We start from the raw sequence: 21,394 nt of genomic DNA, 5'->3' as shown, positions 1-21,394 counted from the left end.
AATCAAGGAGATTTACTTCCTTGATTAATTAAGAGATTTATTTTCCTATTTTTTATATAAGTGATAAATCATTGTACAATTAGGAGATACTTTCCTAATTCTTTACTGTATCTAATTCCTTATAAGACCCTCATGTAAACTCTTATATATACCTCTTTATGGAGAAGCATAAAACTCAACCTAATACATTCAAACCATATTCATATTTTGACATGGTATCAGAGCAATCGATCCTACGTTGTCTCTAAACCCTTATCTCAAATTTCTCATATTCAAATATCAAACCCTAAATCAAATTGCTCATATTTTTCCCCAAATCCAAATCCTCAAATCTAAAGTCCTCAAACCCTCTTATTAAAATCTCCAATCACATACCCACAAATCTTATATACATACATCTCAAATCTAATTCCTACATCAAATTCCTCCAATCACAATTCCTCATAGTCTCATATCACATCTTACTTCCGCTACAATGTCAAGAACCCCTACGATTCTCCCCTTATTGCAGACTCAAAGAAGCATGCGGTCAATCCTAATGGCCCGGCTACTCAGACTCATACTTCTATCGCCACCACCAAAGGTTCTACTTTTCATACGTCATCTCACAAATCCGCATGGGTTCAGAGAAAGACAATACCAAAAATGACCTGTTTGGGAGGCCTAGCAAACATTGTTTCAAGCTTTCTGCCTCTGTTCCTTGTCTTAGTTCTCACCAAGATCCTTCACAAGCTATGGTGGGCTCCGGCTCGCTTGCAGAATCTGATGGCCTTGCAGGGCATCAAGGGCCCTCCTTACAGACTTATCCATGGCAACACCAAGGACATCTCCAACATGATAAAGGAAGCCATGAGCAAGCAAGCCTAAGAGTTTTAGTTCGTTTGCTTAACTATTGTTTTGAAATCTGAGTTCCAATTTAAATTTTGGTCATATTTATTTATCAACAGGGAAGAACTATCTGTGAATATATACAGACCATTATCTTGTATATTTATTCAATCATCAATGTAATAAAGCTTATAGAAATGCAGAGAGATTGGCCAGATGAAAGAGGAGAAAATTTGAGAGAGAGAGAGATTGGAGAAGAAGCTAGCTAAATTGTATTAGCTCAGCTCCAATATAACATGCATATATTGTGCTCTGACAAAACCTTTAGGAATGGAATATTCCTCATTACATCATTCAATCCTAGCCACTCATTTAAGTACCCTATGAGATAAAGACAAGTGGCACAAGACTATTACATTTTCTACTGCATACTTGGACTGTGATCCAAAGCTGCCTTTTAAACGAAGAATAGAAACTTACTAGCAATAAAGCCCGCGCGATGCTGCGGGTTTTGAAATTACGTAGACAAAATAAAATTGTTTATATATACAATGAGATTTAACTCGTAGCATTATGCTTAACTAAGGAAGTATAAGTGGAAAAAAAGGAAATCACATATTTTACAGGCTACTTTTTATGTTAAAATAGTACACATGTTTGTATATACATTGAGATGTTAATAGTGGGAAGGAGCTATTAAAATAGCAAAATTTGAATAGTTTTGAGCAGCACGTTGTTTAATTCGGTGGGCTTTGTTTTGCAATTTCTTCATGACTTTTCTTCTCTTTGATGGAGGTCTTGACTCTGTTATAAAAAAGTGGGAAAATAGCAAGTGTTAATGTTCATGAATGGGGAAAATTGAGTTATGACAATAATCATAAACATCTAATTATGTATAAATAGGAATAATATAATTTTACATTTTAATAAGAAAGTTATAAATGGTTTTCCAATCGAAGAAACACAAAATAACGAAATTAAATAAGAACTCAATGTTTTTCTTTACTTTTAAGATATGAATAATATGAAAGTAAACATATTTTAAATTATGTGTTCATCTGAAGGAAAAGGTTGTGGAAGAAAAGAAAAATACAAACATGAAAATGCAGAAATGATGAGCAAACAAACATTACAAAAATAAAGAAATCAGTACCAAAAAAAATAATAGAGAGTATAAGGAATAGAGAGGCAATCATAAATATACCTTTAAAGCGAAGAATGGTTAAACAATTTGGGTGAACGACTGCTTCTCGTATTTGGATTTCGTACCCAAGCTCACCTGAAACAATCAAAATTTCATGGAAGCCTGAGATTAAATCAGGGGGAAAACAACATAAGGAAGAGAGCAGGAAACACGTAGTAGTAGAGGCAAGTCGAATTTTGTGAAGGAATTTTGAGGCAACACAAACGAAAAAAGAAAAAGTCAATAAATCAAAATGAAGAAACAATAATCTGAAAGTTATCTTCGCTTCTTTGCTTTAGTGATTGCTTATACGTCAGAGAGGTGAGAGACAATTGAATCTGTTGAGATAAAATTCCAAAGTTTCAATACAACATGTAGATTTGAATAACTTTTTAATTTTCATAAGTCATACCTGAAGCAATTGGATGACTGCCTAACTGTGATTCATACTGAAAAAAAATAATAATAAAATAAACAGTAATTAGAATGAAGTACAACAACCACATAATTACATAGCCTCAAAATACAACCAACCAACCAACTTTAAGCAAATACTTAAATTTCAGGATTCTAACAGTCTAACTACAAAAGAATTCTAACATTACACATCATGAAGCATGAAACTTAAATTGAATCCATACAACTAAAAACTAATATGAAATGCACAGCAAAATCCAAGTACAAAGGAAAACATGATTAGACATTCATGAAACCCAGAACTGAAATCAGAGCGTTACCTAAGAAAAAAAAGGAAGTGCAGGGTGTCTTGCAAGTCATGTTCATCATGTTCATGCTTTAAAAAATCATAAACTAAAGTGAAACAATATGTGGATGCCAAAAAAAAAAAGGGAGACTTTGGAAAAGCCCAAAGGAGAGAGAAAATTTTTAAAAGAAGCCAAAATAGACAAAATTGCCCTTATTTTTTTTTTGATTTCCTAAGGAATCCTTTACATTTGCATGTCTTTGGTTTGAAAGTTGAGAGGTTTTTCTGTCTTTTTTGAAAAAGCTTTGGCTTTTTCCAAAAGTGAAAGTTTTTTTATGGGTAAAACCTAAATTTACTAAAAAAAAAATGCAATTTAGGTAAGCGAAAGCAGAGATGGAGAGAAAAGGAAATTTGTTCATTTGTTTTACTTTGCTAACAATATCCAGAAAACACACAACTCAATTAATAAAATTTCAGATGGCAGTTTAACTATTTTGAGCTTAAATATTCAAGGAGAATAAGCACGTAAAATAATAATGAAAAAAAAAAACTCTTGAGGAGCATGCCACTAATTTGTGACATGAATATAAGAAAGAATCAACATCTTCATAAAGACAGTTAGAAATCCAAAATGGTTGAAACTGCAAAACGAAGATATAGATATTTTTCTTCAAAAATCCCAACTTCAGTGGTATAAAAAAAATAATTTATTGCACCCTTAATCCTCATATCAGAACAATCATTTGGTAGGCATGATTAGAAAAAAGGGAAATGCCAGGCCAACAAAAATTGCAGACACAGCCGTAGGATCATGGGTGAACACCTTTCCAAATGTATGTTACTCCTTTTTGGAACCTTGATCTCTTGGAGCTATTCCAATAACAATAAGATCCTTAATGATTGCAAAACCTTGTCCCATTTTTTTAAAACCATGAATCTTACTTATTTTATGCAGTTTGACATTTAATGAACTCAAATGGAATGTCTTGCTGTAAACTCCAACTAACTGAGTAATATAACTTGAATGCCTTCATTGAAATAGATTCTTAAAAAAGGGAAATGCCAAGCCGACAAAAATTGAACTTAAAATGCATGTTCAAAGTAGTTAACAGAAAGACCCAAAAACAACCAAAGTAATGTGAACTTTCGAAGTAAGATGGAGAAGATTGAAGGATTAAGAGCCGCAACAACTGCACATCTCATATAAAAAATTAGAAAATCAGAATAGATGAAAACCATTTGGTGAACCAAAAATAAAAGAAAACCCCTACATCTATTAGTTGGAGAAACAAAGGAAAACGCCAGAAAACAGAATCAAAATGCTTCATAAATTACCATAAAGAACTTTTTTTTTTTTTTTTTGGGCAGAAACGATAAAGAACTTAAGTAGACCAAATACGTGATTTACACCAAGTCAACTGCAGCTGGCTGATAATTTTATTGAACCCAACAAAATTAATTCACAAATAAATCAAAAATCCCAAACCAAAATGAGAGAGAGAGATTCATACCATTCACATCAAACCCATCAAATCTAAATGCTTTATTCATTGGTGCTTTGGAGAAACAGCATATGTAATCAAAGAAATTCCATTTGGATCCAAAAATTAGAGATAGTAAACCCTAAACCCTAAACCCTTATCAGATCCATAACTTCTCTCCTTAAGTCTCCATTTCTCCTAAAAATTTATCATCTGTGTAGAACAAACATAAATGCATTAACCAAGGACATGCAAAACTGCATCAGTCAGCAGTTCCTATTACTCCATTAATATACACTGCAAATCAAAGCTTTATCAATAAAGTCATTTTGCTCAAAACCCAGATACAGAGAGCTCACAAATACTTGAAAGCACATAACTTTAATCTTATTTAAGTAAAATTCAAAGGCCATTGACACCCTTTAAAACCACTCACTCTCTCTTGCTAACCACCAGGCGTATATATAGAGCCCCACTTTTGGTCTTAACTACCTAATGGGTAAGGATCTCAGATATCTTATACCTATGATAACTTAATCTTATGCTCTGTGCAGAACCGTTGCAATCCCTGCAGTGAGAGTTGCAAAGTAGGAGACACTATATTACTTAACAACAGGTTTATCATTGATCCCTAATTACTATTTCATAGACAATAATTGAATCATCACCTTACTTTTAATATTACAAAACTAACCAGATGTAAATGTATGTAATTGAGTTCCTTACCTCTCCAGCATTAAATATAAATCTTTCCTTGTCAAAGAATAGCAACACTGAAGGAGATGTATCCTGTGTATCCATTCCAGTCCCTAGCAACTGCAAAGAGTAGAAGCATGGCCAAATTATTAGCCCATGAAAAGGAAAAAAACAAAAGAACCAAACTCTGCATTCTGAAATTAGGATATACAAACTTTTTTAGTTTTCAATAAGTTTCCATTCAACGCAAAAATCTGCTTGGTAAATCAAACCCACAAACAAAAAAATTCTGAATTTTAACTTTTCTGAATTTTTTCTCGTCATCACTAATGTCCACAAATATAATTCCAATTTAGAAGTCAGATTTTCAAATCCCACATATTTCCCAAACCAGTCTTCTTCAAGTCAACTATGCTAAAACATTGCAATCAGTTCCTAGAATCACACTCCCAAATTTTCTTTCCCCTACCAAAACAAAAATTATCAAATTCAAATCCCCAGTCCCATAAACCAGTATAAGAACGAATTTGAATTAAAACCATGTAGTAAAAGAACGAACATATCTTTAAACAGAGCAACCCAAATAGCAGCATATCCTGCTTACCAAAACAGAGCTATCCTAACCCCTGTAACAAAAGAACCGACATATCCAAATACCGATTTTCAGGGTTTACCAACTAATTTTTAATAACCAAACAGAAAACCTTATCAAAAGCAATCATATAGTATTCTAATAACTAAATTGTTTAACATGATTTCATCAAAATGATAACACAATCAAATCAATTTCAGTATTTGGATAAAATTTGCAAATCAATAACACAGACCCACTATGAGGAAAATTAGGGATTTGGACTTTTAGGGCAGCAAATTAAAACAGGTCTTATAGTTTAATCAAATAATAAAATTCATGAAATGAAAACGGGATGCATACCTGAAGACAAAGGATGCAGAAATTCGAAAGCAAGAGAGATGGAAGTCTGAGTGGAAGGCTGTAGAAAAGATGAAAAATCTTCCCACCAGAAATCTCTCAGACGAAGAGCAAAAGGACGGCTCGATTTGCAGCACACCTCCCAAACAAAGATCGACGGCTCCCCATCCATGTGCAGATCTTCCATGGCTGCCCCCCAACCAGCTGGTTCAAAACGAACTGGAAATGGGGGCTTCTGTGAGCGAACGAAGGGTTATCAACGAAGGAGAAGGGGCAAAAACGAAAACAGAAGGAGCTGTTTAGTCAAGGGCAGTTTCGTCAATTTACTGTGCTGAAGAAAAAACAAAACAAAAACAGCAGCAAAATGAGGGGCATTTCCGTCATTACACTGTGCTTAGCTACAGTGTTTAGTTACATTGGGTTTTAGTATATATAGAATTTGTTCTGATTACATTTCAGCAATCACACTTATAAACCAACACTATCTTCAGTGGCATGGTTCTAAGGCTCAATTGGTCATCACGGAGCCTGAGTTATGCAAAGATACTGAATAACAAAGACAAAGCTTATCGCAAAAGAGAGCCTGAAAGCTTTGTGAAGAAGCTCTTAGGAGATGGACTTGTGACAACAGCAGAAGGTGAAAAATGGGCAAAAATGTGAAAGCTCGCCACCCACGCCTTCCATGGAGAGAGCTTAAAAGTAAGATTTTAGAATTTCTGTTACTTCCTTAGAATCAATTAATTGAAGACTAAAGTTTGCTAATTGACTGCATGATGGTGTTGTTTTGCTAGAGTATGATTCCAGGCTCCAGCAATGGTAGCCAGTGCAGAGACAATGCTAGAGAGGTGGAAAAATTATGAAGGGAAAGAGATTGAGGTGTTTGAAGAGTTTAGGTTTTTCACTTCAGAAGTTATTTCTAGAACAGCATTTAGCAGCTTCTATATAGAAGGACAACACATTTTTGAGATGTTGATGAAATTAGGCTTCCTGTTAACCAAAAATTCTCTCACAATAAGGGTTCCTGGCATCAGGTAAACTTCCTTACAACTAAATCTGAATGTGGGGACCCAAACGGGGATAGCCATATAATCTCTTTTTTGTTTATATTTGTATTGATTCGCTGATTTATCGATCAATGAGGCTTGTTATGCAGAGAACCAATCTTCTCTATTATCTTTTTATTCTTCTCATATGTGTTCTTTCATTTAATGTTGCAGTAAGCTTTTCAAAACCGGTGATGAGATCGAATCAGAGAAACTTGAAAAAGATGTACGTGCCTCCATATTAGGGGGATTGTCAGGAAAAGAGAAGAGAAGGTGATGACTGGAGGAGAAGACAGCTTTGGGAGTGATTTTCTTGGATTACTTGTGAAGGCTCATCATGATGCCAATGACAGCCAGAGGATTTCAGTGGATGATTTAATTGATGATTGCAAGACTTTTTATGTCGCTGGACAAGAAACCACTAATTCTTTGCTTGCTTGGACTGTCTTTCTTCTGGCACACCACACAGATTGGCAAGAGGAAGCAAGAAAAGAGGTCCTACAAATATTTGGCAAACAAACTCCAAACCCTGATGGCATTGCCAAACTGAAAACAGTAAGTCTCAAGAACTCAATCATTCCTTTGTTTGTTTGTTTGTTTGTTTGTTTGTTTTGTTTTTTTTGTTTGTTTCGTTTGGATGCAGATGAGTATGGTGATCAATGAGTGTCTAAGGTTATATTCCCCTGTTGGTTCTCTGTCAAGGAAAGCTGAAAGGGAAGTTAAACTAGGAAAGCTTATTGTTCCTGCTAATGTTGACTTGCATGCTAATGTCATGCCTATCACTTCACCATGATCCTCTAATCTGGGGACAAGACGCGCAACTTTTCAAACCAGAGCGATTCACAGAAGGGGTTGCTAAAGCTACTAACAATAACGCAGGCGCTTTCCTACCCTTTGGAGTAGGACCTCGAACTTGTGTGGGATTGAACTTTGCGGCCATTGAAGCAAAGATTGCTCTGTCGATGGTTCTACAGCGCTACTCCTTCACCCTTTCCCCGGGTTATGTCCACTTGTCCCTTCAGCAAGTAACAAATCGCCCACTCCGTGGAGTTCAAGTAATGCTATATTCACTTTGATAAGTATCCAGAAAACAGACATCAATAATAATGCCTCTGTCATGAAGTGAAATTGATAAACTCATTGTATTATTAGTCAATTATCATTTCAACTTTTCCAATCTATTGTTGCCTCATGTTTGGCAGCATTGTTGGATAATACAATAGTTTATTTCTATTTCTTTGGTTTGGGAGAAAGAATCTTAAAGCAAGAATTAAAAGAGAGTGAAAAGTGGAAATTAATAGGAACCAACATCCAGGGTTCCATCAAATTATATTGCCTGTTTGTTCATCGAACTTGAATTTTCAAATTACCGTGATGGGATAGGATTGGGATTTGAATACTTGAACCTTTGGATGAAGATTATACATTATGGTGTTTCCAATCCAAGTATGTGATTTCTGATTGAATGTCTAATTACGAAAAGGATGGCATTGAAGGCAATGGCATTTCCCAACAACAATCGCACAATAAAGAAAGCTTGAACGTCATCGAAAGTCGTGTGAACTCCATTAGAATTTCTTGCTCAAATATCAGATACCTCAATCAACAAGGTTTTTTGATCCCCAAAAAAACAAAAAAACAAAACATGAAGTCCCAGCGATCTTCGACCAAAAATAAAAAAGAAGGCCCAGAGCTCAGAGAGCCTCAAAAGAATTTTCTAACTTAACAAAGAAGAGCGAAAAAGTCATTTTAAAAGCCCAAAATAGTGGGTAAGCTTTGCTCTCTCATATAATTCCAAGTATTACAATTTCTCCATTTTTCTGTCGCTTGGGCAATGAGCAAAATCTTTCCTTTTCATCGATGGAATTTTGGCAGTGCAAGGAAGGAGGCTCTCTCTCTCTCTCTCTGGAAATTTAATGAGATTAATATGAAAAAGTTAGAGTCTAAATTTAATTCTATCTGCTTGTGTGGTCGTTCAACCCAACACGTGAAGTTTTTGCCATGATATCATGAAAAAAGTTGAGGTTCCACTTTAAAACCAATTGGTAATGGAGGAGTATTACAACTCCTTATAAAGTCCATCAATTTTTCAATGTGAGACAAACACTCTCAAGTTCTTAACATATATACCCCACCCTTTATATTGTACCTTTTTTTGGGGGACAACATTGCATATATAGCAACTTAAGAGCATCCACAATGAGCTCTCTAAATTACCTCCTTAGACAAATTGTAGGAAGGAATCGTAAAAATGCAACTCCAACCATGCTCCCTATTACCTCCTAAAATAGGGAGTCCTCTAGGAGCTCCTAAATCTGAGAAGAGAGCAAGGACTCCTAGTGACTCCCTATAATTTAATACTGCTTTATTTAATGAGTATTTCAAACCTTTATTTAATGCTAACTATTTTTTATTTTATTTTTTAATAGAGATGGACCAATCAGAAAAGAGTTATAGCATTTACGACTCTCCAAATTAAGGAGTGGTAGAAGTTGAAATTTTTTAAAAAGCTCCTAAAATAGCTTTCTTATATTTTTAGCTAAATTTTAGCTAAAAAATAGAGAGCATAATTGTGGATGCTCTAAGTATATGCAAACTTGTGAATAAAATTAGTTGTTACATTTTTTATTGGGGGTAATCTTATTTGTATTATACTTATGTTATGTCTCATGGGATGCCTAAACGACCCGCATTTTCTTGTCTTACAAAATTCAGAAAAGTCATTAATACACAATTTAATTATATGTTAAAAGACAACTATTATTATAAGAGGTTGTTCGCTACTTTTCAAAGCAAAATTTTCAAAGGGAAGCTCTAGTCTCTCTGTTAAGTTGAGAAAAGTCATGAAAGAAAAACAATATTAATCATATGGTGATGTCATTGGTGACGAAGCCAAGAGACTGTTCCAACATGAAGTCACTAGACTTACCACGATGTATCAAAAGTCTACAAATAGCAGCTTAAGGTTTCAATGAGAGTCACGAACGATTATATTTGCCCTTTGGATTGTAGTAAATCCCAGGACAAACTAAGTTACAATCAGAAGCTTAACATGACCAGATTGGTTTTTTCTTGACTTTTTTCTAAACAATCAGGAGCAAGAAAAGCTTTGAAACCTCAGTAGGTTCAGAGAAAGAGATAGAGATAGCCAAAGAGAAAAACAATACCCCAAAAATGACTACTTCGGGAGCCCTAATAATCTTTCTTTCAAGCTTTCTGTGTCTTCTTCTTGTCTTAGCTTTCATCAAGATCCTTCACAAACTATGGTGGACTCCGATTCGCATGCAGAAGCTGATGGCTTTGCAGGGGATCAAGGGCCCTTCTTACAGATTCATCCATGGAAACACCAAAGAAATCTCCAACATGAAAAAGGAAGTCATGGGCAGGCCTCGCATTTTATCACACGACATATTTTCTGTAGTTCAACCTCACATTCACTCGTGGACCAAGATATATGGTAACAAACAAACAAGCCTCTCAATTAGTTAACTATTGTTATTTAAATTATAAGTTTTGGTCATTTTTGCATGCAATTACAGGGAAAAATTTTCTTCAATGGCATGGTTCTCGGGCTCAGTTGGTCATAACAGAACCTGAGTTGTGCAAAGAGATACTGAATAACAAAGGCAGAGCTTATCCGAAAAGAGAGCCCACAAACATTTCGAAGAAGCTATTGGGAGATGGCCTTGTGGCAACAACCAAAGCTGAAAAATGGGCAAAATTGCGAAGGCTGGCCACCCATGCTTTCCATGGAGAGAGTTTAAAAGTAAGTTTTTAAGTTGCTGGTACGTTTTTTGCAAAGAGTATTATAGACATAGCTGCGTCACTTTCTAAATACGAAAAGAATAAGTTGAATGGTAAATATGCTAATACTAAAAGCATTATGATATTTTTTTTTACTAGAGTATGATTCCAGAAATGGTAGCTAGTGCCGAGAATATGCTAGAAAGGTGGAAAGTTTACGAAGGAAAAGAGATTGAGGTGTATGAAGAGTTTAGATTGTTCACGTCGGAAGTGATTTCCAGAACAGCATTTGGCAGCAGCTATACAGAAGGACAGGACATATTTGGGATGTTGATGAAGTTAGGCTCCCTAGTATTCAAAAATATTTTCAAAGTCAGAGTTCCTGGCATCAGGTAGCTTCTGTTCTCTCATTTAGTACTTCTAATATTCCAATTGAAGAGAAGAAATAAGATATTTTTAGAGAGTTACTTCTGTTCTCTCATTTTTAGTCTTTCATTCAATGTTGCAGTAAGCTCTTCAAAACCAGCGATGAGATCAAATCAGAACAACTGGAGAAAGGAATCCATGCCTCCATAACAGAGATGGTTAAGAAAAGAGAAACGAAGACAATGACTGGAGAAAACGACAGCTTTGGGAGTGATTTTCTTGGATTGCTTTTGAAGGCTAATCATGAAACCAATGAGAACCAGAGGATTTCGGTGCAGGAGATAATTGATGAGTGCAAGACGTTTTACTTTGCCGGACAAGAAACCACTAATACTTTGCTTGCTTGGACTGTCTTTCTTCTGGCACTCCATACAGATTGGCAAGAGGAAGCAAGAAAGGAGGTGCTACAATTATTTGGCAAAGGAACTCCAAATCTTGATGGCATTGGCAAACTGACAACAGTAAGAAACTTGTGTAGGTGGCAGAAATATGTTCTCAATAAAGTACGAGATCCTGATTTGGTTACCTATTTTTCTTTTTTATGCAGATGAGTATGATCATCAATGAGACTCTAAGGTTATATCCCCCTGCTGTTTTAGTTCTAAGGAACGTTGAAAGGGAAGTTAGACTAGGAAAGCTGATTGTTCCTAGTAATCTTGAATTGGTTGTCTCAATCGTAGCACTCCACCATGATCCTCAAATCTGGGGACAAGATGTGCAACTTTTCAAACCAGAGAGATTCTCGGAAGGGATTGCCAAAGCAACCAACAATAATGTAGGCGCTTTCATACCCTTTTCAATGGGACCTCGAATTTGTGTGGGCTTGAACTTCGCGACAACTGAAGCGAAGATTGCTTTGTCGATGATTCTACAACGTTATGCCTTCACCCTTTCCCCGGGTTATGTCCACTCCCCCTTTCATCATCTTACAGTTCGGCCACAACATGGAGTTCAGGTAAGGCTACAACCACTTTGAACTGCGAAGATCAAATCAGTTGTGCCTATGAATGTTGCACTTTGAGACAAGAGAGACAAGACTCGTCAATTATCCTTTCGATTTAGTTTTGCAGCATTTTGGATAGTCCAAAGTTTTCCCGTTTGTTTTTCTTTTTCTTTTTTTGGGAAGAATGAAATCTTATGCTTACAGTTTAATAAACATTGAATGTTTGTTCATTGAAAACCTTTGGATTGGTACTTGAATAAAAACCTTTGGATAAAGATTGGAATATGGTTTTTCCAATCCAAGTATGTGGTTTCTGAAAGCTAATTAAGAGCGCCTCCGAAGGAGATGTCAAATGCAAAATGTTAAATTTGAATTTGACGGCTTATGTGGTAATTTGACACTTTGGAAAAAAATTAGAGTAATGCTACACTTACCACATTTTCATCTCACATTTCTATACCACATGATGTTGTATGCCCATATCATATGCCACATTAACTAAATCAATGAAGTGTATTTTAATAAAGAAAGTTTAATTAACAGTTTTTTTAAAAAGTGTTAATCAATCATAAAAGAAAAGAAAATATTAAATAATTTTAATTGATGTGGCTGTCCACCTTATCTGCCACATAAGGTGGTATACGAATATGGTATACAAATGTTATAAGAGTAGCATTATTCAAAAAATTAATTCCACTTGAAATGCCAGAGATGATATTATTTTATTATGTTTTTAAAAGCAAATGAGACCCATATGATGCATAAAGTTTAAAACATAATAAATGATAGTGGGGTCCATGAATAAAAATATTAAAATAATATTTGACATCAATTTTTTTGATATGTTATTTTTGACATATCTCTTCCGGCCTTTAAATTCATGTAGGATTTGACTACTCGATTGGAGTAGCTTTAACCTTCAATTTTTGTCATTTCATGTTCATGTGACAATTTGACATATCGATTGGAGATGCTCTAATAGAAGGATGGTATTAAAGTCAATGTATTTCCCAACAACAATTGCACAATAAAGAAAGCTTGAACGTCATGGAAGCTCTACTAATTCAACATGAAATACTCCATTAGAATTTGTTAGTTCGTATTCTAATGTTTTGCTCAAAAATCTGATGCCTCCTCAACAAGGCTTTTTTATTCCAAAATAATAAAAATAATAAAAAATAATAAAATAATAAAAATAATAAAAATAATAAAAATTAAAGAAAAGAAAATAACAACGAGGCCCAAAGAGAGCATTTAGGCTTGGAAAATAAGCATATGAAGGCCCAAAGTTCAGAGAACCTCAAAAGAGCTTTCTAAGGTAAATAAATAAGAGCGAAAATATTATTTTAAAAGCCCACATTGGAAGAATTTTTTGGGTCTTCCAATATCAATAGACTGATTGTTTCGCTCTCGTATCTTTCAAAAGGAAAAAAGATCTCTGAGAGCTGTTTCCTGAATTCGAGAACAAGTATAAAGAAATACTTTGAATCTTCATCCATCTTAAATTTAATTATAAAATTATAATCTTTCTATAAATCTTTAGAATTTAAAATATTATATAATCATTATTATTATATAATCTTTATAATCTTTATAATATATTTTATATTATGACTTGATATTATTAGTATTATGACTTTAATAAGTCATTTAAAAAATTATTTAAAATTATTAACTTATCTATAAATTATATAAATAAATTTTTTTATAATATCTTTATAAAATAATAAAATAATATTTTATAGGCCTCGTCCATGACCTTTTTTTTGGTTCAACCTCTGCCTATGACTTTACTTCTTCATGGAAGCATGAATTTGATTGTCCCTTCTGAAGGTTTAAAAGAAATTTTTTTTTTCAAGACATTGAAATTTAATGAGATTAATATGAAAAAGTTAAGTCTAAATTGAATTCTATCTCTATGCTTTTTTTATATATATAGAAAAAGAATTCATTCATAGAGCCAAAGACATACAAGGAGTGACATGATATAATGACCTCATTAAAACCTTCCTAGGACAACCTCATTTGACAGGACCTGACTTAAATTCCACTTTGTAATCTGAGCCGAACCCTGTGCGTGTCCGACACTCGGCAGAAGTCAAACTTGAGGTTAACTTCGGTTTTGTTAGAAGGGTAATTTAGTCAAGTGTGCCCAACACCCCGCCAGGTGTCGGACATGCATAGGATTTGGCTCAAATTCCAAAGTGGAATTTGGATCAGGTCCTGTCATCATTGGACAAACCCCAGGGGAGGAAAGAATATCACACATGTTATGGACTAACAAGAGAGTCTGATTTTTTTGACAATTACAATAAATGAACAAATCAAAAAAAAAAACTAACACAAAGACCTCTAACGAGAACCGTAACTAGAGACCAACACAGTAGACCCACATGAGAGGACCACAGAAATCCCAAATAGTAAACCCACATGAGAGGACCGTAGAACATCTCAACTATTAAAAGAAGCTTTCTATGAGTACAATCATAGTCCTTTGACACCCACACAAACTACAAGGCATACCATAACAAAAACTAGGAGATAACACAGAGGAGGAACACAAAAACAACAATAAAAGAACCCATGAGAAACACCCCACTTCAACTCAGAACCTGACAAAGAAAACCGTATATAACCAAACATAGTTCTTCGATCAACTCAAAGTAGAGAAGAGCACCACATCCCGACAACTACCGCCAGCGTCGCTGCTGTCGCCGCCGCCATTGAAATAGAGACAAAACATCAACCACAATGTATCACAACTTTCTAGAAGAGAGACACAATCCAGCGTCACTACTGTTACCGCTGCCGAGACAAAGACAACACCAGCCACTTAGAACACTGCAAAAATAACCAAACAAAACAAAACAGACAAATAGATCTAGATCCAAACAGATATAACTATCTGGGGAAGGGAAGGGGAGGAGAAGAGGGGAGAAGAGGAAGGAAAATATGGGAGAAAAAGAAAAGGAGATGAGGAGAGGAATGGGAAGATGAGCGGAGGGGAGGAGGAGCATTGGCCACCTCCCCCTAGCTTCCTTGCGGTTGGTTGTCGGTAAGTAGAAAGAGGATTAGTGTGCGGCTATTTCTATCTCTATGCTTGTGTGGCCGTTTGACCCAATATGTGAAGTCTTTGCTTTGATACCACGAAGGAAGCTGAGGTTTTACCCCAAAACAATTGGGGGGAGTAGCCTAACTCCTTATACAACCCCTTAATTTTTCAATGTGAGACAAACACTCTCAACATACTTCTGTTTTTATATTATATGTTTTTTTTGGGACAACAATTCATATAGGGCAAGTGTTTTAGGTTTTTTTTTTTTTTTGTACAAGCGATAGTCTAAAATACAGGGTAAGGGTTTCTCACACATACAACTAAGATGTTATGGGAGTTCCAACCTGAGATCTCTAGTCGCAAGTTAAGGCCCTTTTCCACTGGATTAGACTCCGTTGGCCCATATAGGGCAAGTTTTTTATAGAAGCAAATGTTCATTCATAATATCAAGAACGTACATATAATGACAAGAAACAATGGCCTAATTAAAACCTTCCTAGGAAAACCCAGATGAGGAAAAAATACCACACATATCAAGGAATAACACGAGAGTCTAATTCAGGTCACGCTGGACTGCTTACAAGATAAAAAACAAGGAGACCAACAGAGAAATGACTCAAAAGCACGAGCATGCCAGAGAAAAGAAAAACCCCAAAAAAACACACCCAAACTTCTTTACACTGTCAAAGAAAACCTCCTATAAAACACAGTCCATAAGGCAATCAAAGTCACACCGGTATGCCAAGAAAGTATAATACATAGGGAGAGCATGGATCAGGAAGACAACATTGGCATTGGCCACTTAACATAAGGCAGAAATCAGGCCTCAATGCAATTGCATGATGCCAAGTCGACGAATGCTGTCTGAATAGCTTAAGAGAGGTCCCTAGGAGACCCCACTAGACCGGTCTCCATAGGCATGTTAGGACGGGTACCACTACAGAAGCATTTAGGATCCATTAAGCCCACGCTAGGAACCAAGATGTCACTAGCAGGAGACTCCTTCGCTAGGCTCTTACGATTGACACTAAGACCTTGCACACCAAAGCAAAATCTAGACAAGACCACCAGCGGACAACAAAACCCCCATGCCAGTGAAGCAGCAATGCACAAATCCTAGAGCATCTCGACAGAACCACCACTCCAACCAGTCTTCGCCGAAACCAGCGAGTAAAGATGATTTGCCGCCCTTCACAATCCAAACGGCTACGGAAGGAGATAGGTGACATAACCCATTCCGATGACAGAAGGGAGAGCACGACAGGGGAAAACGCGCATCCCGGACGCTGGAAGGTGAAGTCGCGCGACGACGATGATGGAAGGTGAAGGCACGCAATGATGAAACAGGAAGGTGAAGTCAAGGGCGCTGCTGCAGAGAGAACAAGTGAAAGGAAGTGATAAGGGCGACATGATTCGTGAGGAAAATGGACGAAACTAAAAGGGAGGTGACGACGCCAATAACGATTCCAGGATTCGAAAGCCGACTGGGAAAAATTTTAATTTATTCCTAATTAAACCCTAGAATACTCAATTTCAAATTAAAGATGCGTAAGATAATTAAAAAGGAGAGAATGAGAAGAATAATTCTTGTCAAAAAGAGAAGTTGCTAGAAAGATGAGAAGTTGATGTCTATATGTCAAGAGAAGTAAAGGAGAAGTTGTAGACAAGATAAGAGGAGAGAAGCAGCCCAGGCAATATTTTTTTTTTTTGCAAAAATTTGGGCCCTAGCCTGCCCTTAACATAGAAACGCCCCTGGATGGCTCACAGACCAAACCTTAACCCTAGCTTGTGTCTCTCCACACTAGCGAGAGAGAATCGATTATCTTGTGTTTACTTTTTAAAAGTTTAGGGCAAGTTAAGTATATACAGAACTGTGAATAAAATTACTAGTGACATTTTTGCTTTTTTGGGTAATCTTATTTGTATTATACTTTATTTCGAGGTCATAACATGTTTCACAAACGAGCCGCTTTTTCTTGTCTTACAAAATTCACAAAAGTCACTTATTACAATCTTATCCATCCAAGACAGCTAATCACACAAACTGCCTGCTAGTGCCAGCTGCTGCAGTAAGAAACATATGAACTCCATAATGTTGGATACAACTATCTTATTTTGGTATACTCCCTCCCTGTCTATCTCTCTGTATATAGAAAGTTGACAAGAAGAGAGGTTGTTCACTACTTTCCAAATCAAAATTTTCATAGGGAAAGCGGGAGATAATTCCAACATGAAGTCACAACCATGATGTAATTCCAACATGAAGTCACAACCATGATGTATCAAAAGTCGACAAAGGGCAGCTTAAGGTTCCAATGAGAGTCACTTACGATGATATTTGCCCTTTGGATTGTAGTAAATAGCAGGACAACTAAGTAACAATCAGAAGCTAACACGACCAGATGCTTTATGATGAAAAGTAATGCACATTTGATTCTAGAATAGTCTAGAATAGTTGAGGAATGACCTCCAAAATATCATGATATCAATAGTATGTTTTAGTATAAAAGAATCAAGATATTGTAGTATAATAAACCGAAAGAGCTGTATTCAAAGTTGGTGACTCTCCTATATATATAGGCTTGTTACCTTGAACAAAGATGTAAGAAGTAAGCGGAAAACTACAACTGTCCTGGTGTCAACCAAAAGGCCAATAAGCCTAGTAATCAGTTTCTAGTTGTTGAAGGCCAATAAGCCTAGTAGGAGCAAGAAAAGCTTTAAAAACTCAGTAGATTCGGAGAAACAGATAGAGAGCGGAGGAGAAAAGCAATACCCAAAAAGAATGACTGCTTTGGGAGGACTAATAATCATTCTTCCAAGCTTTCTGTGTCTGCTCCTTGTCTTAGCTTTCATCAAGATCCTTCACAAACTATGGTGGACTCCGATTCGCATAAAGAACCTGATGGCTTTGCAGGGGATCAAAGGCCCTTCTTACAGATTCATCTATGGAAACACCAAAGAAATCTCCAACATGAAAAAGGAAGTCATGGGCAGGCCCCAGATTTTATCACACGACATACTTTCTGTAGTTCAACCTCACATTCACTCGTGGACCAAGATTTATGGTAACAAACAAACAAGCCCTCTCAATCAGTAAACTATTGTATTTAAATCTTAGTTCTAAACAAGATCACTTTTGGTCATTTTTGCATGCAATTACAGGGAAGAATTATCTTCAATGGCATGGTTCTCTGGCTCAGTTGGTCATTACAGAACCTGAGTTGTGCAAACAGATACTGAATAACAAAGGCAGAGCTTATTTGAAAAGAGAGCCCCCACACCTTGTGAAGAAGCTATTGGGCGATGGCCTTGTGGCAACAACCAAAGCTGAAAAATGGGCAAAACTACGAAAGCTGGCCACCCATGCCTTCCATGGAGAGAGTTTAAAAGTAAGTTTTTTAAAGTTACTGATACTTTGTTGCAAAGAGTATTATAGTAATAGCTGCGTCAAATATTTAAACATGAAAAGAATAAATTGAAGGCAGAAGTCTCCTAATAGCATGATGGTATTATTGTTTTACTAGAGTATGATTCCAGAAATGGTAGCTAGTGCCGAGACGATGCTAGAAAGGTGGACAGTTTATGAAGGAAAAGAGATTGAGGTGTTTGAAGAGTTTAGATTGTTCACTTCGGAAGTGATTTCCAGAACAGCATTTGGCAGCAGCTATGTAGAAGGACAGGACATTTTTGAGATGTTGATGAAGTTAGGATTCCTAATATTCAAAAATATTCTCAAAGTCAGGGTTCCTGGAATCAGGTAACGTAGTACTTTTAATACTCGAATTGAAAAGAAGAGGAAATAAGAAAATTTTGTAGAGTTACTTCTGTTATCTCATTTTTAGTCTTTCATTCAATGTTGCAGTAAGTTTTTCAAAACCAGCGATGAGATTGAATCGGATAAACTTGAGAAAGGAATTCATGCCTCCATAATAGAGCTGGTTAGGAAAAGAGAAAATAAGGCAATGGCTGGAGAAAAGAACAGCTTTGGGAGTGATTTTCTTGGATTACTTTTGAAGGCTAATCATGAATCCAATGACAATGAGAACCAGAGGATTTCGGTGGATGAGTTAATTGATGAGTGCAAGACGTTTTACTTTGCTGGACAAGAAACCACTAATACATTGCTTTCTTGGACTGTCTTTCTCCTGGCACTCCATACGGATTGGCAAGAGGAAGCAAGAAAGGAGGTGCTACAACTATTTGGAAAACAAACTCCAAATCTTGATGGCATTGGCAAACTGAAAACAGTAAGAAACTTGTCTAGGTGGTAGAAATATGTTCTCAATAAAGTCTGAGATCCTGATTCATATTTTTCATTTTCATGCAGATGAGTATGATCATCAATGAGGCTCTAAGGTTATATCCCCCTGCTGTTTCGGTTACGAGGAATGTAGAAAGGGAAGTTAGACTAGGAAAGCTGATTGTTCCTAGTAATCTTGAATTGGTTGTCTCAATCGTAGCACTTCACCATGATCCTCAAATCTGGGGACAAGATGTGCAACTTTTCAAACCAGAGAGATTCTCAGAAGGGGTTGCCAAAGCAACCAACAATCATGTTGGTGCGTTCATACCCTTTGGATTGGGACCTCGAACTTGTGTAGGCTTGAACTTTGCGACGACTGAAGCGAAGATTGCTTTGTCAATGATTCTACAACAATACGCATTCACCCTTTCCCCAGGTTACGTCCACTTGCCCTTGCATTATCTTACAGTTCGGCCACAACATGGAGTTCAGGTAATGCTGCACTCACTTTGAACGGCAAATGGTGTATCAAGCAGATATGTTGCCTTTCACTTTGAGACAAGACAAGAGCTTATTTGTCAATTGTCCTTTCAACTTTACCAAGCAAATTGTTCTCTTTAGTTTGGCAGCATTTTGGACAGTCCAAAGTTTTCCTGTTTGTTCTTCTTTTTTGGTACAATGAAATCTTATGCTTACAATTGTAATAAAAAATTTCATATATAGTAAAAGGAATTTAAATAATGGAAGAAAGAAAGCTTAAACACAATATGTAAATAGTAATTAATCCCAAAACCAAGATGAGGGTACTTTGATTAACATAGGGACATTACATAAAGAAGGATAGATAGATAGATAGATTAACAAAAGCAGCCATGGAGTAGACTACTACTCTTTATTCATATAGCACTGAGTAAGTAGTTCCAAGCTATTTGCGCAAATCCTTGAAATAGGCAGCTGGGTTGCTCTCAAAGCTCTCCCTGTAGATTGTAACACCTCTTCCAGGTGCTTTCATGGTTCCAGCTGCATTGCACACCACTTGCTGCTACATTGGACGACTTACCCCCGCCAGCATTTTGATTTCCAACCTGGCTATCGCTATTACTATTAGAGCCTTTGCTTCCTCCCATATTTGCAGTCCAAAGTGTTTATATGGTATATTTTTTTCTTGGTGAGATAAGATAATCCAAAGTGCAAATTACTCGGTTCTGCCTCTCTGGCTTTGTTGGAGGGGTGCATGGCTATATATACACACAGATCGTAGTGCATCAGTTTGATTCTAAGAATTAAAAGAGTCAAAAGTGGAAATTAATAGAAGAAGCATTGGAACTGCGAGAATAATATTGACTCTGAGTTTTCCAATTACCGTGATGGGATTGGGATTTGAATACGTGAACCTTTGGATGAAGATTATACATTGGAATATGGTGTTTCCAATCCAATCCAATCCAAGTATGTGGTTTCTGAATGCTAATTAAGAAGAAAAGGATGGTATTGAAGTCAATGCATTTCCCAACAATTGTACAATAAACAAAGCTTGAACGTCATCGAAGCTCTGCTAATTCAACCTGAAAAACTCCATTGGAATTTGGAATATGAAAACAGTAAGGCAGTCAAGAACTCAATCATTAGCTTGTTCTAAGTGACAGAAACTTGTTATCATTTTTTTTTTTTTTTCGTTTTGATGCAGATGAGTATGGTTATATTCCCCTGTTGGTACGCTGTTAAGGAAAGCTAATGTTGAATTGGTACTTCACCATGATCCTCTAATCTGGGGACAAGACTCGCAACTTTTTAAATCAGGGAAAAATTTTAAATAAATAAAATTTTTTTAATAAAAAAAAAAAGGGCCCCAGTAGAGCTGCTCGGCTATAACTTTTATGTTGAATATATTTAAGTAGTATCGCCGCCCGGCTGTACTATTTATTACCAAAAAAAAAAAAAAAATGTTGCTAAAGCTACGAACAATAACGCAGGCGCTTTCCTACCCTTGGGAGTAGTAGGATCTCGAACTTGTGTGGTGGGATTGCTCTGTCAATGGTCTACAACGCTACTCCTTCACCCTTTCCCCGGGCTATGTCCACTTGCCCTTTCAGCAAGTAACAAATCGCCCACTCCGTG

General features: G+C 36.2%; 3 protein-coding genes and 1 pseudogene across 3 annotated transcripts; 3 read left to right on the top strand and 1 right to left on the bottom strand.

Moving 5' to 3' along the window:
• Positions 88–7,987, top strand: LOC18792528 (annotated as a pseudogene).
• Positions 1,305–6,091, bottom strand: LOC109949126. Its single transcript, XM_020563537.1, has 5 exons — positions 5,826–6,091; positions 4,922–5,011; positions 2,424–2,460; positions 2,033–2,107; positions 1,305–1,632 (listed from the first exon to the last, which is right to left on the bottom strand). The coding sequence occupies exons 2-5, from the start codon at positions 4,994–4,996 to the stop codon at positions 1,505–1,507; spliced, it is 315 nt and encodes a 104-aa protein (XP_020419126.1). The 5' UTR covers positions 4,997–5,011; positions 5,826–6,091; the 3' UTR covers positions 1,305–1,504.
• Positions 9,866–12,280, top strand: LOC18789586 (cytochrome P450 CYP749A22). The gene is made up of 5 exons (XM_007226118.2): positions 9,866–10,322; positions 10,405–10,631; positions 10,769–11,001; positions 11,118–11,496; positions 11,583–12,280. Exons 1-5 carry the CDS (start codon positions 10,040–10,042, stop codon positions 12,009–12,011), a joined length of 1,551 nt encoding a protein of 516 aa, XP_007226180.1. The 5' UTR covers positions 9,866–10,039; the 3' UTR covers positions 12,012–12,280.
• On the top strand, positions 17,654–19,974 carry LOC109949122 (cytochrome P450 CYP749A22-like). Its single transcript, XM_020563517.1, has 5 exons — positions 17,654–18,098; positions 18,196–18,422; positions 18,558–18,790; positions 18,896–19,280; positions 19,361–19,974. Exons 1-5 carry the CDS (start codon positions 17,816–17,818, stop codon positions 19,787–19,789), a joined length of 1,557 nt encoding a protein of 518 aa, XP_020419106.1. The 5' UTR covers positions 17,654–17,815; the 3' UTR covers positions 19,790–19,974.

Source organism: Prunus persica, chromosome G1 (assembly GCF_000346465.2).
Source record: "Prunus persica cultivar Lovell chromosome G1, Prunus_persica_NCBIv2, whole genome shotgun sequence".
NCBI lineage: Eukaryota > Viridiplantae > Streptophyta > Magnoliopsida > Rosales > Rosaceae > Prunus > Prunus persica.
This window is presented reverse-complemented; position numbering and strand designations above follow the sequence as displayed.

Coding starts and splice junctions, on each gene's coding strand:
- LOC109949126 (XM_020563537.1), bottom strand. CDS start 4,996: ATGGATACACAGGATACATCTCCTTCAGTGTTGCTATTCTTTGACAAG. Junction 2,461..4,921: donor TTATATTTAATGCTGGAGAG/GTAAGGAACTCA, acceptor ATTTTTTTTCAG/TATGAATCACAGTTAGGCAG. Junction 2,108..2,423: donor CAGTCATCCAATTGCTTCAG/GTATGACTTATG, acceptor TGATTGTTTCAG/GTGAGCTTGGGTACGAAATC.
- LOC18789586 (XM_007226118.2), top strand. CDS start 10,040: ATGACTACTTCGGGAGCCCTAATAATCTTTCTTTCAAGCTTTCTGTGT. Junction 11,002..11,117: donor GTCAGAGTTCCTGGCATCAG/GTAGCTTCTGTT, acceptor TCAATGTTGCAG/TAAGCTCTTCAAAACCAGCG. Junction 11,497..11,582: donor GCATTGGCAAACTGACAACA/GTAAGAAACTTG, acceptor TTTTTTATGCAG/ATGAGTATGATCATCAATGA.
- LOC109949122 (XM_020563517.1), top strand. CDS start 17,816: ATGACTGCTTTGGGAGGACTAATAATCATTCTTCCAAGCTTTCTGTGT. Junction 18,791..18,895: donor GTCAGGGTTCCTGGAATCAG/GTAACGTAGTAC, acceptor TCAATGTTGCAG/TAAGTTTTTCAAAACCAGCG. Junction 19,281..19,360: donor GCATTGGCAAACTGAAAACA/GTAAGAAACTTG, acceptor ATTTTCATGCAG/ATGAGTATGATCATCAATGA.